General features: G+C 37.1%; 1 protein-coding gene across 1 annotated transcript in view; it reads left to right on the top strand.

Annotated features, from left to right (window-relative positions):
* Positions 1-6,994, top strand: part of LOC126964982 (angiotensin-converting enzyme) — a 201,160-nt gene extending 194,166 nt beyond the window's left edge. Inside the window, exons 11-12 of the mRNA XM_050808357.1 lie at positions 2,701-2,889; positions 5,983-6,994. Of these exons, the coding sequence (XP_050664314.1) occupies positions 2,701-2,889; positions 5,983-6,115 (322 nt within the window). The 3' untranslated portion in view covers positions 6,116-6,994. The remainder of the gene's footprint in view (positions 1-2,700; positions 2,890-5,982) is intronic.
* Positions 6,995-17,387: the final 10,393 nt, after the last annotated feature.

The raw sequence follows: 17,387 nt of genomic DNA, 5'->3' as shown, positions 1-17,387 counted from the left end.
CTTGTCTGTCCCGGATGTTTCACAAAAACACTTACATATCAATAAGCGTGCAATGAACTCTCAGCCCAGATGAACACATCGGCCTTCGGTATTTGCAAGTCCTTTCCCTTCAATTCTTGAACTTGCGACAATAATGTAAAAAGGTCATTTAGATTTGATCTTTTGAAACTATCCACTCTATAAAATATACACAGGGAAATGTTTTGAACACCTGTTTTACCATATTCATCCTACGACATTTCTGTAGAAAGGTCATGTTCGACCTTTTGGTGTTACCCACGCTAAGAAATATATTCCGGAAAACGTTCCGGATAACTGATTTACCCTAATTATTCTATGACAATATTGTTATAAACATAATAAGATTTGCTCTAATATGACTTCTCGTATGCTCTATAAAGCGCAGGTCCGGGCAAATAATATGGAGTATTGCTGGCATCTCTGGTCTGGCGCATCCCAGTATCAGCTCGATCTATTTGACCGCATGCAACGCAGAGCAGTTCGAATTGTCGGGGACCCAGTGCTCTGTGAATTGCTGGATCACTTGGCGTTGCGTAGAGATGTCGCTTCATTGTGTGTCTTCGACCGCATTTATCACGTGGAGTATTCCGAAAAGTTGTTTCACCTGATTCTTGCCACCAAATTCCACCTTCGCACGACACGCCACAAACTAGGATATCATCCCCACCATCTGGATGTGTTGCGTTCCTTCACAGTGCGGTTTTCAAGGAGCTTTCTTTCTACTACAAAGCTGCGGCATGAGCTTCCTTGTGCGGTGTTTCCGGGACGACACGATATGGGTACCTTCAAAAAGAGCGCATTCCTCTGGTGTTGCAAGAGAATGTGGGCGGCGGTGTTCACTTAACCCCAGAACCCGTACGATGGTTTGTCCTACTTTTCCATAAAAAAAATATGATTATAAAATATATACCGGATCAAACTCTGAATAGTTTTGACAGAATGAACCTGGGACAGTGCTGTAGAAAGGACATATAGGTTTGATATTTTGACATTTGGACATTGTGGATAGTCATCCACTCTATAAAATATAGACAGGGAAATGTTTTGAATACCTGTTTTACCTTAATCATCCTACGACATTACTGTAGAAAGGTCATTGATTTTTAATCTTTTGAGCCTACCCACGCTACAGAATATATTCCGGATACGTTTTGAATAACTGATTTACCCTAACATGACAATATTGTAAAAGAACTTATTAGGTTTGATCTTATATATGATTATTAACTCTATAAAATATATACCGGAGAAAATTCTGAAAAGCTGTTTGACTCAAGCTGAGAGAGTACTATTGAAAGGACATTTAGGTTTGATCTAATGAGGCTATTCACGCTTGAAAATATATACAGGGATCGTTTCAAATAGCTGTTTTACCTGAATCAATCTGATATAGTACTGAAAAGAGGACATTTAGGTTTGATCTAATGAGGCTATCCACGCTACAAAATATAATATACAGGCAAACATTCCAAATAACTGTTTTACCTGAATCAATCTGAGATAGTACTGAAAAAAAAAACATTTAAGTTTGATCTAATGAGGCTATTCACGCTACTAAATATGTACAGGTAAATATTTCTAATAACTGTTTTACCTGAATCAACCTGAGATAGTACTGAAAGAAAGGACATTTAGGTTTGATCTAATGAGGCTATTCACGCTACTAAATATATACAGACAAACATTTCAAATAACTGTTTTACCTGAATCAATCTGAGTTAGTATTGAAAGAAAGGACATTTAGGTTTGATCTAATGAGGCTAACCACGCTATTAAATATGTACAGCCAAACATTTCAAATAACTGTTTTACCTGAATCAACCTGAGATAGTATTGAAAGAAAGGGCATTTAGGTTTGATCTAATGAGGCTAACCACGCTATTAAATATATACAGGGATCGTTTCAAGTAGTTGTTTTACCTGAATCATCTCGGGACAGTACTGTAGAAGAGACATTTAAGTAACTGACCTTTCCAAGTGACCTACAAACCTAAATGTCATTCAGGTTTGATTTTATATACAAGATTTGAAATTTAGGTTTGGTATGTGGATAGGCTATCCGAGCTATAAATTATTACAGCGAATGTTCGAAAGAAATTTTGTCTGGATCATCCGTTTCGCATCGAACCAGTTTCATGTCGATGCGATCAGTGGTTTAGGCGTGATAGAGCCTCAAACAATGACCATTTTCAATATATATATATATATATATATATATATATATATATATATATATATATATAAGATACCATCATTACTGCCCTGGAGCCATAATCACACTGTGATTCTAAAAGATATTTTTCCGTTCTAATGAAACTTTCTTTCTTTCTATCTACTATCATTTAGTCTATGTAGTGCCCTGACAAAATTCCATAAACAGGCCTACAATATGGTACTGATAAAGCATTTTCTCCCGCCATTTAGCCCCTGGTAACTATTACCATGAACACACAAACTCCTATTTAGGTGGCCTTGACAAAGTAATTACTTGGCAGAAATAAATATGAAAAAATTATCCAATAAACTTAAAATCGAAAATATTTATTATTGGAAATTAACTATTTTAGAAAAGAACGCGTATTTCCCTAAAAAAAAAGGTTTAATTAGAACTTCATTGAATTACAAACAACACTAATATTAATATTACAATTTCAATACAAAGAATTGAATTAATTCCAGGCGGTTGATGGAACGAGGTTCATCCGTGCCATGGAGCCAGGTCCTTCAGGAGTCTATCGGCGAAGCGAAGCTCAGCGGAGAGGCCCTTCGTGACTACTTCAGACCACTTGAGGATTGGCTTCGGAGTGAGAACTTGAGAACTGGAGAATATCTGGGCTGGAGTTATGATGGAGACTACTGTAAATTCAGGTAATTGTATAAAATTATAAAAATTAGGACAACAGTTAACATGTTCTTATATACTTCAAAAGTCTTCACAAGTGCAACTGTATTTTATTTAATTTCCTTTGTAATTTTTCTTGTGTGCATTTTTTTATAATTTATTCATATTATTGAATGGTTTTTGATCCCGACAGTTACTATTTATAACATTGTCTCCATGTCGAAACTTTTTTTGAGGCCAACATTGGGGATTTTCCCGAAGATGTATTTATTTTAATTGAAACAGTGAATACCAATTACATTAATTACAGACTATTCATTATTAATTCGGACATTCATCTCGCTCACAGTAATTCAGGCATTCTGACATTATTCCCGTCCATTCATCCGCGAACAAGTCACACTCAGGGTTTGCTTTCAGAAGAGAGTTGAGTGTTGTTTGACCTGATTCTTGCAGTGGAATTCGACCATTCGATTCCTCAGTTACAAAGAGTAACAATTCCGAAAAGGGTTCCAAAAGAAAAGAACTGTATGAACCGAAAATATTCTAGACTTATGAAGAAATATTGGAAGTAAGAACTAAACTGCATTCACTCATCGACTTGCTTCTCTATGGTAATGGTGGGTTATCATTCATGGAACAATTTCTCATACTTACCTCAACCCTACTCCTTACACTTTGGAACTGAGGTTTGGATTTATTGTACATGGACAAAATATCCTCACCATCTCGATGTTAAGCGTCTGTCACAGCGGTCCTCTAGGAACTTTCCAAAAACAAGCAAACTGCGAAATGAAATTTCTTCTCCGATGTGTTCACTGTTCAGGTTGATATGACAGAGTTACCTTCAAAAAGTTACAACCATCTAAAAGGTCCACCGGCAAATACTTGTGATTCTTCTTTTAGTGTTCAATAGAGAGCATGGACTGCGAAGATCACTTACCATCACAAGATTCTCTGGCTCGTGTGTTCTGCTTTCGGAGAGTATTTTTATACAGGTGTCTTCAAATTCAACGTCTAGCCGAAATGGTATGATAGGATAGATAGTAAATAATCATCCAAAAATCCCATTTTGTTGAGAAATTATGGGCATTAAACATAAAAATCACATTTTCTCCATGTTTTATCAATTTTTGTTTATTGTAATTAATATAGGTTATGATTGTCCATTTGAAGCGTATCACCGTAGCCCTAAGTCATCTTTAATGTCAATAAAAATAATATCACAATTGCCCCAAGTTTTCTTAGAAATAACATTTTTTGCCGAACTATTACTTCAACATTCTAAAATATGTGGACTTTGACAGAGCCTTCTGAAAAAAATGTATTAGAATGCCTTGGCAAGTGCCATCAAATTTGGCACCATTAATCAGGATTCCAAAATAGTACACCACTTGTTGTGATAATACTAAAAAAAATATGGGTAGAAACAAATCTTGAAGTGATCCGATTTTATACGAATCGAGTTTACTTAAATAAAATGTTTTTGATTCGGACAAATTCGGTAGTGGTCCTTAATTTTACGGCACAATGATGATGATGATCATGAAGAGAGGTGGATTGCGGAGTTTGGTAAGAGTGAGCAAGATAGATAGTGACGCTACTTTTATCAAAGGCAAAAAGAGTAAATAAGTATAAGAGGGGGAAAACTGGCAAGAGGCTCACGTTATCGGAAATGCTGGAACAAACAGTCCTGGAATTCGCAACACCAGGAGTCAACTGATGTGTTGTGGAAGTATAAGTGAAGTTGCATAACTAAATATATCCCTCTCAATGACGTTGTTAGTGTCCCCTACTAATGCACGAAGCGTTTGTGCGGATATTACACTTGGCTGAATTTAGTCATCTAAATTCAGAAGCAAATTTAGAAACACATTAGATACTTCTGATTACACTGCCCTAAATTTAGTTACTGAATCAGTCACCACATAAAGCGCGGATACGAGGATGGCTCCAGTGTTGTCCAGGCACCAAAAAATTGGGCTTTGCCTAGCCCTGGCCGTTGGCGCAATTAAAATTAAAAAAAGAAAACGAAAATCATGGGTTGAAGTTAGCTAATATTACAAAGAGAATAGGGTGTTTTTTAACCAGCAGAATGATTTTCAGGAATGATCTACGAATGGATCCGAGATCGTTTGACATAATATAATTAAATTTTGTGACACCGTTTATTCAAAAGCAAGATACTATCTCTACTAGATACTACTACTCCTACGAGACAGTATTAGTGCAAAAAAAAATTGGTCGTAACACTTGTTTAACACACGTTTCTTGCAACAGGAAATTCATATCAAGATGTAATTTCATTTATTTAATATACCAAACCCTGCTGACAAAAACTATCTCTGAAACATGTTTGGTCTATAACTATTATTCGGGAACATAAAACTTAGATACGTCCTCCACGCACGAAGGGCCACTACCGACTGAAATCAGTAACTAAATACGATTACACTTTACTAAATGCGTTTCTAATTAGATTTCTAAATGATTCAGTCATTCAGAAACTATCCTTACTTCTGAATTTAGGAAGCTAGGTTGCTGAATGCGATTATACTTGTCTTAATTCAGTAACGACAAAACTTAGATGACTAAATTCAGTTAAATGTAATAAGCGCTTTGCTTCTAGCTTCATAAAGCGAACACTCTATACAAAATAAAATAACACTTCATAAAATAATATAGCTTCGATGTCACAACGTTATAGTAAATAGTTAAAATACACATTATTGTTTCATATAAAATAAATATCAAATATCATAAAAGTTTCAAAGCGCATAAATCATTATTAAACATTATTATGCAGCGAAACGGGGATTTTTGCGCACGTAGATTGTTTTTACGCAAATATGCGTAAGCGGTGTACATCCCTGTTGCGTAGGGTTTGGGCAAGCCCCAGTGGTATTCTGAGGACATTTTCGAATGTCAGTACAACTTTGATGATATAACCACTGCTGTACACATGGTTAGGAAGGCTTCGATTTTAAGATATCTTGTACTAACACTAAGTTTTAAGTGACTTTGTTACTAACACATTATGATCCTTTGTTGGCCGAAATAAATGTATTATTATGTAACGAGACTTTAGTATAAATTAATTAAACTTTTTTTTATTTCAGCATTGAAACAGCAGGTCTACAAGTTTACGGAGGTTTCTACAACGCTGCAATCAGAACTTTCAACGCCGCTGAACTACTCACCATCATGTTAACCTCGACGATAATTACTGTGATCAGTTTACGTCATAGATAAATCTTACTTTCAAAACTGCACATAAACAATGAATTATACAATATTTTGAGAACATCAAGCAGAGAAAACCTATTGGAGAACTTATAATATAATATTATGTAATAAAGAGTAAAAAATAAGGACTCCGTGTCATCTTACATAACAGTGAGGCACCAAAACAAGCCGGTAAACGGTAAATATATAGCCTAACAAATATACTTACACTAATACAAGCCGATCGGCCGCCATTATGACGTGTCCATCGTCTGTGACAGATCAGTTTACGTCGCAATAAAATATTTTTAAAAGACCGTCGTGCGTCGTGAAAAAGTGTAAAAACAAAAATATTAAAGTATTTGAGGATATATGATTATTTAAGGGATAAAAAATTGTGTAACTGGTATACACCGTAACTGCACACACACTAGCATAAAGGTGATTCACTTGCTAATATCACGGCGCGGAGTCCTCCTTTTTTTACTCGTCCGTGGTAATAAAGAATTATATAAGACTTATTGCAATAAGTATTTTTATAGTAGTAATAACATGATAATAAACTAATGTATAGTTAAAATTAATGTTTGTACTTACGTCGAGGTAAGTAAGTAACTTACTTACTTAGGCAAGTCTTCAAAGGCATATATTTAGGCATCAATAATTATGAAACGTTTCTATAACATAAATGAGTTATTTTATGTTTTATCTATTTGCCTAACCTTAATTGTTAAAATGTTAATTTCTCATTGAAGTGACAAATAGGTCTCGAGAATAAAGTTATTTAAACCTTAAGTACAGGGTTATATGAACTTGTAAGTACACTTAATATTTTTGTTACAATCCCTAGTTCGTTGGAAGAATTAATTGAAGCATTAGTATGAATAAATATTTTATGATTAAGAATTGTTTATTTTATTATTAATATCATATAGTACTTCTTATAGTCCGTACACGAAAACGTCCCAGTCCCATTTGTCCAAATAAATATTTTCTTCTATACTCTTCGTATAATGTATAATAATGGCCCCAGAGCAATCTTGATTTTTTTGTAATAAGCTCAAGTTCTTCTATTAGAATGCCTCTATGATTAAACTTGCCAAAACATGGTAAAAGAAAAATTGACCTTCAAAAACTTCCAAGTTAATACCGTCATGATCAGATTGCCAGATATATCTTAAAAGATTTTAAGGTAAGTCAGCACGGCAGCGCCACTTACAATAATTAGACGAAACACAAAAAGGTAAGCAATATTAAAGAACATTTTTTTTTTGGAACAGGACGACTAACGAGCGTACAGGTCACCTGGTGTTAAGTGATCACCGCCACCCACATTCTCTTGCAACACCAGAGGAATCCCAGGAGCGTTGCCGACCTTGAAGGAAGGTGTACGCGCTTTTTTTGAAGGTACCCATGTCGTATCGTCCCGGAAACACCGCACAAGGAAGCTCATTCCACAGCTTTGTAGTACGTGGGAGAAAGCTCCTTGAAAACCGCACTGTAGAGGACCGCCACACATCCAGATGGTGGGGATGATATCCTAACTTGTTGCGTGTCGTACGAAGGTGGAATTCGGCGGCAGGAATTAAAGAAACTAGGGAAGTCCACCCATCATTGAATGGATCCCATTGAGTATTCTTATCGAAGAACGCGATTAAAGATGCCAATGAACGCGGTATAAGTGCCGTGGCTCGGGCAAAGGTGCGATGAAGTGGGCCACGTAAAGTTTATTTTTTCATGGGAGAAAATTATTGAATTTAGGGACACGTATACGACACAATGGCTCATGAACATCTGGAGCATCAACGTCTCCTTGTAAAATGGGACATATAATTTTTAGCTGGTCACAAGTCCACCTGTCCTCCAGGGAATTGAAACCTAAACAATCTAAGAGAACGTTGTATAGTGGCATAGTTCTTGCAAATAATTTAACTCACTTAGTTTTGGAAGAGGAAACCGGAGTATACGAAACGTCGATCAGGTCGAGTTTTGTAGTTGTCTTCAGTCAGAGCTTAAGTCCACATACTACGAGGGCAGCGATAAGAAGGGGACTGACTAATACCAAGAATATGTAATAGTTGCTAAAACTCCAATACACGACCAAATTTGTGGTTGTTTTTCGTATGATTTGTACCTTATCAGCCATTTCTAAATTTTTCACTGTTGGCAACACTTTTATTACACAACTGTAGCCCCAATTATACTCACCTCCAAAATATCTTGATGATCAGTTGTATAGCATTAAAGCTTTAAACAGTAACAAAAAAACTAGGCTTCACATTTATGTTAGTTCATCCAATGGGAGGCTCCTTTGCACAGGATGCCGGCTAGATTATGGGTACCACAACGGTGGCTATTTCTGCTGTGAAGCAGTAATGTGTAAGCATTACTGTGTTTCGGTCTTAAGGGCGCCAAAGCTAGTGAAATTACTGGGCAAATGAGAATTGACACCTTATGTCTCAAGGTGAAGAACGCAGTAGCATTGCCGCTCATAATTTTTGAGTTTTTCAATAATCTTGCCCTGCATTGTAATGGGCGTATCAATTACCATCACCTGAACGTCCTGCTCGTCTCGTCTCTTACTTTCATAAAAAAACGTTAGGTCTTTGGATGTACTGAAACTAGAATATTATACTTATTTTTGCTTTATTATTACCATTAAATTATCGCTCTCCCAATTCTCACTGTAAATCACTCATCCACTGTCTCCCAGATGGTTGGCCATAGACTATGGATATCCACTAACCAGTCTATCCATACTTCCTTGGCATCAACTCTTCCATACATACCTACTATTCTCGACCGGCTCCATAGTCTATTAAAAAGATCAATACAGAAACAGCTGTCAAACAATCGAACTGAGACAAAAGTCTAGTGTACTTTTTTTTTTTATATGAGAGGGGCAAGAGGCTCACGGGATGGGGAGAGGTGAGGCAACCGCCCATGGACATCCGCAACAACAGGTGTGACAAGAAATGCGTTGCCGGCCTTTAAGGTATGCTTTTTTCATGAAGGTCCCTAAGTCGTATCTGTTCGGGAAGACCGCTGCCGGTAGTTGATTCCACAAAGTGGCTGTGCGAGGCAAGAAATTTCGAAGAAAACGCGCGGTTGTGGAATGCCAGACGTCTACGTGATGCGGATGGTACTTTGCACGTAATGTCCGATGGTGGAATTCGGCCGCTGGAATCAACCCGAACAGCTCCTCTGAGCACTCCCCGTGATAAATGCGGTAGAAGATGCAGAGAGAACCCACATCTCTACGCAATGCTAGAGAATCAAGCCGATCGGAGATGACTTGATCGTCGATGATTCGAGCCGCTCTTCGTTGTATGCGGTCAAATGGAAGAAGCTGGTACTGGGGAGCACCCGCCCAGTGGTGAGAACAGTACTCCATGTGAGGCCGAATTTGCGCCTTATAAAGTTGCAGGCGGTGGCTTTTAGCGAAGTACTGTCTCGCCTTACTGAGTACACCAAGCTTTTTAGAGGCCAGTTTGGCCTTCTCTTCCAAGTGACCACGGAACTGAACGTCGCTCGATATATCGACGCCAAGTATGCCAATAGAGGCTGTGGCAGTTAGAGGAGTGATCTCGAATCGAGGGGATACGACAAAGGGAGACTTTTTAGTGGTAAACGCACAAACTTGTGTCTTCTTGGGGTTGAATTGGACTAAATTATGTCGGCCCCATTCCGAGACTTTGCAAAGCATAGTCTCGATTTCAGACACAAGTTTGTTCCGGTTCTCGTCGACGCTATCCCGGGACATGTTGGCACGGCCGGTGTAGGAAGCATACCCTGTGCTGTCGTCTGCATAGCAATGAATGTTGCTGATTTGCAGCATATCATTGATATGCAGAAGAAACAGCGTAGGGGATAGCACGCAGCCTTGCGGGACACCAGCGTTTATGAGTTTTAAGTCGGAGCATGCACCGTTGATAACAACCTTGATGCTCCGATCAGCCAAAAAGCTAGTGACCCATTTGCACAACTTCTCGGGAAGCCCATAGGATGGCAGTTTCGCTATAAGCGCTTTATGCTACACCCGATCGAAGGCCTTCGCTATGTCCAAACTAACCGCCAACGCGCAAAAGGGAGAGCCCTTCGACTCAACCGCTTGCGCCCATTTATGGGTGAGGTATGCAAGAAGATCACCAGCTGAGCGACCCTGACGGAAACCATACTGGCAGTCGTTGATCAGCTGGTGCCCCTCTAGGTATCCCAAGAGCTGGCGGTTGATGATCGACTCCATTACTTTGGAGAAAATGGAGGTAATGGCAATAGGGCGGTAGTTGGATGGATCTGAGCGTACACCTTTCTTAGGGATCGGGTGCACTAAAGCCGCCTTCCATAATTTCGGGACTACGCCTGATGAGTAGGAGAGCCGGAAAAGACGGGTAAGGACCGGCGCCAGTTCCGGAGCACATGTCCGCAGCACTATCGGCGGAATGCCATCGGGCCCGCTTGATTTGTGAATGTCCAAGGTGAGAAGCGCCTTAAGCACGGCACTATGCCGGATTTTTACCCCCGGCATATATGAATCGCACCGCGGAATATGCGGTGGTGGTGCACCTTGGTCATCCAGAGTCGAGTTGGACGCGAAGAGGGAGCCCAGGCGATCAGCTTTCTCTTTCGCGTCATGGGCCAGCGAGTCATCATCCCTGTGCAGTGGCGGAATGGCTGGCTGGCAGAAGTTTCCTTGGACAGCCTTGGCGAGCGACCAGAACGCACGAGTTCCCGAGGGAAGGCGTGCAAGTCTCTCGCCAATTCTGCCAATGTGCTTCGACTTCGCGTCAGCAATAACTCTTTTGAAGGACCTGGAGGCATGATTGAAGTGTTTTTTAAGTTCGCTGGTATTCAAATGCTTAGATACCACCGCATTGACGCAAGCCTGATAGCACTCCTGCTTTCGGCGAGAGGCCATTTTGCAGGAGCGGTCAAACCATGGTTGGGACCTGCCACCGATAGAGGCAGAGGAGGATGGAATGAAGAGTTCTTCTTGTGTCAGTTAACCGTCTTATTATTTTAGTCTCTATAGTCTATGCCTGGCCCTTAATTATTAATAATTCCAATCTGATCGATGATTTCTTGTGTCAGTTCACCGTCTTATTATTTTACTCTCTATAGTCTATGCCTGGCCCTTAATTATTAATAATTCCAATCTGATCGATGATTTCTTGTGTCAGGTAACCGTCTTATTATTTTAGTCTCTATAGTCTATGCCTGGCCCTTAATTATTAATAATTCCAATCTGATCGATGATTTCTTGTGTCAGTTCACCGTCTTATTATTTTACTCTCTATAGTCTATGCCTGGCCCTTAATTATTAATAATTCCAATCTGATCGATGATTTCTTGTGTCAGGTAACCGTCTTATTATTTTAGTCTCTATAGTCTATGCCTGGCCCTTAATTATTAATAATTCCAATCTGATCGATGAATTCTTGTGTCAGTTCACCGTCTTATTATTTTACTCTCTATAGTCTATGCCTGGCCCTTAATTATTAATAATTCCAATCTGATCGATGATTTCTTGTGTCAGGTAACCGTCTTATTATTTTAGTCTCTATAGTCTATGCCTGGCCCTTAATTATTAATAATTCCAATCTGATCGATGATTTCTTGTGTCAGTTCACCGTCTTATTATTTTACTCTCTATAGTCTATGCCTGGCCCTTAATTATTAATAATTCCAATCTGATCGATGATTTCTTGTGTCAGGTAACCGTCTTATTATTTTAGTCTCTATAGTCTATGCCTGGCCCTTAATTATTAATAATTCCAATCTGATCGATGATTTCTTGTGTCAGGTAACCGTCTTATTATTTTAGTCTCTATAGTCTATGCCTGGCCCTTAATTATTAATAATTCCAATCTGATCGATGAATTCTTGTGTCAGTTCACCGTCTTATTATTTTAGTCTCTATAGTCTATGCCTGGCCCTTAATTATTAATAATTCCAATCTGATCGATGATTTCTTGTGTCAGTACGTATTTTAAACTTAAAAGTGCAAAATATATGAGGTTGATGTAAATATTCATCTTCTTTGGAATTTCTGCAATGGACTGTATTTTGTGTTAACATGATCGCACTATTGTAACCAGACATGTAAATATTCGACTAGCAGATGTGTAACAGTGTTTAAAATTTTGAGTTGGAGAGGTTTTTTTATGACAATAAGGGACGAGAGCGAGACGAGCAGGACGTTCAGCTGATGGTTATAAATATGCCCTGCATATTACAACGCAGTACCGCTCAGCATTCTTGAAAAACACAATAATTCTGAGTGGCAATACAATTGCGCTCGTCACCTGGATAAATTTGATATATAGTCTCATTTGCCCATTAATTACACTAGCTGCGGCACCCTTCACACCGAAACATAATAATGTTTACACATTACTGTTTCACTGCAGAAACAGGCGTAAAATACCCATAATCTAGCCAGCACAGGATGCCGGTAATTTCCCACTGGTAAGCAAAAGAGCCTCCCACTGGTGAGAGATAATTCTCTCACCAGTGGGAGTAATCGTACTCAAAGAGCTAATGCTCTTCGATTTACCGGTAAGAGGTTTCTTTGGACTGGTTATTGGCTACTAGGGTATCACAGCGGCACGTTTTTATGGTAACTCTAATCCATAGCTGTAACGTATGAATGTTAGTTCTGCTCCATCGAACCCCCCAGAATACTCCTTGTAAAGTCGATGAACCAGTCACACACCCAAATACGCCTATGCCTATTAAAAGGTCGTCAAAAAATGTCCGAGTGGCAGTGTATACACGTATAAATGAACTTATACGAATAACATTACAACATCCATTAAGATTAACACCTTATTTCTTGACAGTAATGTTCAAAGTCTATTGTATACGCTCATTAGAAGTAGTAACTGCACTATGTCACGAACGAGACAGATGCGAACACGACGCAAGAAGATTTTGTTTAAGCAATTGAAATGTAATTATTTAGCAAAATGATTAAAAACGTCAAGTTTTTATTTTAAAGGGCACTTACCTGAAAAACGACACTCCATCCATTTTAAGTTGGATACGCTGTTATTTGGACAGTTTTTCACTGAACACTGTCATTGCGTGGCGTTGCATTCAAAGTGAGGTCGAAACACAAAGAAACCTTGCCGTATAGACGCGTAGTGAGAGTTATGCTTTAGACATTTCATTCTTTTTTTATATTATCTTGTACAAACTAGACATAGCCACGGGATAAAGGTTGCAAGACGATATATTTAATACGATTCATGCTTAAAATTTCATAAATACAAGTAAACATCCATGACTCGGACACACACATCCATATTCATCATAATATAATTGTTTGCACCTACCAGGATTCGAACCCGGGGCCACTAGGCAGGGACCTCAGTAGACAGGGTGACTAACCACTGGACTATATGGGTCGTCAAATTGCATAACATGAAAGTCCTGTTAAACTATAGGATGATATTATTTTACTTCAATGAGATGAATCCCCTCACAATGGCTTCAGTTCCGCCGACTTTGTGTCGCCTTGTTGATTGAAGCACCCCTGTGCAGTGTATTACACAACTTTGTACCCTATCTCAATCGTTGTTAGCACTATAATTGTAAAAACCTGGTTTTTACAAAAACAGATCACCCACGAAGCTCTCAACAACTGTACTATAGTTATTTTGATGGGTTTTCCTTGTCTGGTGCTTAATATTAAATGCAATATTCTATATGACAATTTCTCTTTTAAAAACTGTTACATTGATGTTATTGTAGTCCATTAGTTTAGTGTAAATAGCATTTTATCATTTTATTTAATAGCACTGGAACTGTATGTGAGGTGTTCGTCTGCCAGAAGTTTTAGATATAAATATAGATTCACTTATCTACTGTTATTTCGATTACAAAGTTGTGTGTGTGTGTGTTGTTATTCTATATGTAAATAGTGTATACATAGTTATAGTACAAGTGCACTTAACTAAACTAAATAGGTACAAAATTTCATATGAAAATTTAAAATATTTTTTGTTTTATTACAAAACTAATATTTGCTCGTTGCATTCGCAACTAAAGGTTTTATCACAATAAAATGTTCAAGTAGGGATAACAGAGAGAGTTGTCATACTGAAACATGCAGGGCAAGCCTGTCACCCATTAAGTTGGCATAGCGACATCCCTTTCTGCACGGACGCACGCCAAGAAAGGGAAGATATTAGTAGGATATGTAGAAGTTCATTAATTACAATAATTATTTCGTTATTCACTGTCTTCTTGTAATGAAATAATGTCACAGTAGAACTGTCAAACTATGCCTCAAAAATGTATCTCATAGAATTATTCAAACAGAAAAAAAATTTAAATTCAAAATTATGAAGGGTCACGGATCCAAATAAAAACACTCAATGTCAATAAAACTGCTGCAAGAATTGATTAAAATCGGTTCAGTAGCTTTGGTGTTCATAGCGGACAAACAATGTGACCTGAAGCTAACGATAGACGTTACATAATAAATAAAATACTGTTTTTATGAATTTGTCAAAAATATTTCATAACATCAAGAATTATTTGGTAAAATATGCTCCCTCTCACGGACGAGTAATATAAGAAGGACTCCGTGTCACCTTAAATAACAGTGAGGCACCAAAACAAGCCGGTAAACGTGTAAATACATAGCCCCACGCACACACTGGCACTAATACAAGCCGATCGGCCGCTATTATGAGATTTGCCATCGTCCGTGACAGATCAGTATGCGTCGCAATAAAATATTTTAAAAATGCCATTGTGCGTTGTGAAAAAGTGTAAAAACAATACTATAAAAGTATTTGTGGATATATGATTATTTAAGGGAGAAAAAATTGTGTATCTGGTATACCCCGTAACCGCACACACACTAGCATAAAGGTACTTCACTTGCTAATATCACGGCGCGGAGTCCTTCTTTTTTACTAGTCCGTGCTGCCTGTATTATATGTACAATGAAATTGTTTCGCAGTAGAACTGTCAAACCGTACGTCAATAAATTTTCTCACAGAAAATATATCCATACAAAACAAATATTGGAAATAAAAATAGTTATGGGTACCAAATCGAAAGAAAAACTATCCTATTTCTCAAGTTGAACTAAACTGCACTCCATGAAATAATCCCCATTTAAACCCGTTCATTAGTTTAGGAGTTCACTGGAAACAAACATCGGAACACTGGATTTATTTATATTCAGATATGCTGCGTGATGTATGTGATAAGAGCTCATTTTGTAAAGAGTACATTTCAGATCACATTATCACTGTTATGGGTAGATACCCATATATAGCATCATCTGATGCCTTTGAACATCAGCTAACCTACTGATCGCTTCCTCATATGCCATAAAAAGAAATTGTTTGAATCTTCTTATGTCCGTCATAAATTTACTCAATTAATATCGGCAATACAACGTTTGCTGGGTCAGCTAGTATATAGATAAAAAGCTTTGTAGCAAGAGTTAGTTTTAGTTTACAATGATCTTAATTTACCATAAGCTTAAAATCGAATACAATGGATACTGTACATAATCACTTAAGATCAATTATTGTTTTACTTAGACTAAGTACGTCTTTCTTAAATATTTATATATAAAACAAGCAAAATAATGAAATAGGTAGTTAGTAAAATACAAAAATATCTCGCTGACTTTATGGTCATACAAGTTTTAAAGTATCTACTAAGGTTTTTAGGTTTCGGTACAAAAACGGCGATCAAAAAGAGTGCTTTAATTTATTTATTTATGGCACGCATTACACATCAATATAAGATAGGAAGATGAAATTAATGTAACTACCGGAACAACTTGGATAAGCAGACATACAGGATGTTAATGTACAAATAAAATTGGAGTGTCTATTTGTAATATAGAATTAACCGTTTTTTACTATATGTACGAGTATATGAATATATACGGTATATAAACCAAAATATCATTTTTTTTAATTTTTGTCTGTCTGTCTGTCAGTTTGTCTGTTTGTTCCGGCTAATATCTGAAATGGCTGGACCGATTTTGAAGGGACTTTTATTGGTAGGTAGCTGATGTAATAAGGAGTAAATTAGGCTACGTTTATTTTAGAAAAAATATTTTCATATCATGTAACTGTTATTTGTTGCTTGGTTATTTTATACATTCGTACATTAATGATTTTTAACTTAATTTCGGTGTACTGTACACGCGATTCTATTCTAGATTATTTCATTCATTACTATTCTAGTAATAGTAACGTTCTGGTTTCTTAATAGTCTCTAGTAAGAAGGATTTGTGCTGTATAGATTAATCACTACAACCTCTTAAATTGTTTAAAATATCTGATTGAATTTTACGTAGGTGAACCTGTTGTACCTTGGCACTATGTGTACCTAGGCCATTGGGCTTGTTACAAAAATTCCCGGGATGTTAAACTCTATTGTTAACTATATCAAAGACAAAGTCAAAATCAAAGTTAAAGATATCGTTATCTATATTAAAGCTATTGACAACATATTTACCAATTATAAACCCATTTCTCAGGCAATAATAAACAAACTGAGTTCAAACCACTTTGATCAGTTACCCTCTTTTAATATTGAGGACATTAAATGTACTAAAATTAAAAACAAAAGAAAAACTAAAAGTAAAGGAACAAACGTAAACCTGTGAATAATCGGCGAATGGAGATATATAGAGGTAATGTAAAACTCTCAAATTTGGATTTATACAAATATAATATTCATCCGAATGAAATATATGATATGTTACTTAAAATAATTTAAACAGAGTTTGCTTCTATATTTACTTCTAAGACAGTCAAATCAGTCAGTCGTGTCTTGTCATTTAATGATTGGGCAACAGCTGGCTTTCATAGGATAGAACTATATAGTGAGATATCATTATATAATTATGATGAATCTTTTCTCGAGTATGTTAAAAAATACTCCAAATTATTTAAAAGTGTTTGTTCTATTGCAAAGTCTTTGCATATCAGACAACAAATTAAAAATGCACCGAATAAAATAAAGATGACTGCAATGTTATTAACTGGGAATCTGGAAGATTAAAAGAACGATGCAACGAACGAAGCAACATTGAATACAATCTATCAATAAACAATACAATAATTCAATCACAGAAGGAAGTTGCTACTGCTTTTGAGAATTTTTTTCTGAGTTTCTATCACAAGCATTCTTGTCAACTCCACCAGTATTGCTGAGTGACTTCTTCTAGAAAATGTTAAAGAATCCCAAGAAAGTTTCAATTTTAGTTTTATTAGCCCTGGAGAAAAAATTAAAACTTTTAATTCTCTAGACATGA

This window comes from Leptidea sinapis, chromosome 6 (assembly GCF_905404315.1).
Source record: "Leptidea sinapis chromosome 6, ilLepSina1.1, whole genome shotgun sequence".
Classification (NCBI taxonomy): Eukaryota; Metazoa; Arthropoda; class Insecta; order Lepidoptera; family Pieridae; genus Leptidea; species Leptidea sinapis.
Note: the sequence above shows the minus strand (reverse complement) of the source record. Positions and strands in the feature narration are given on the sequence as shown.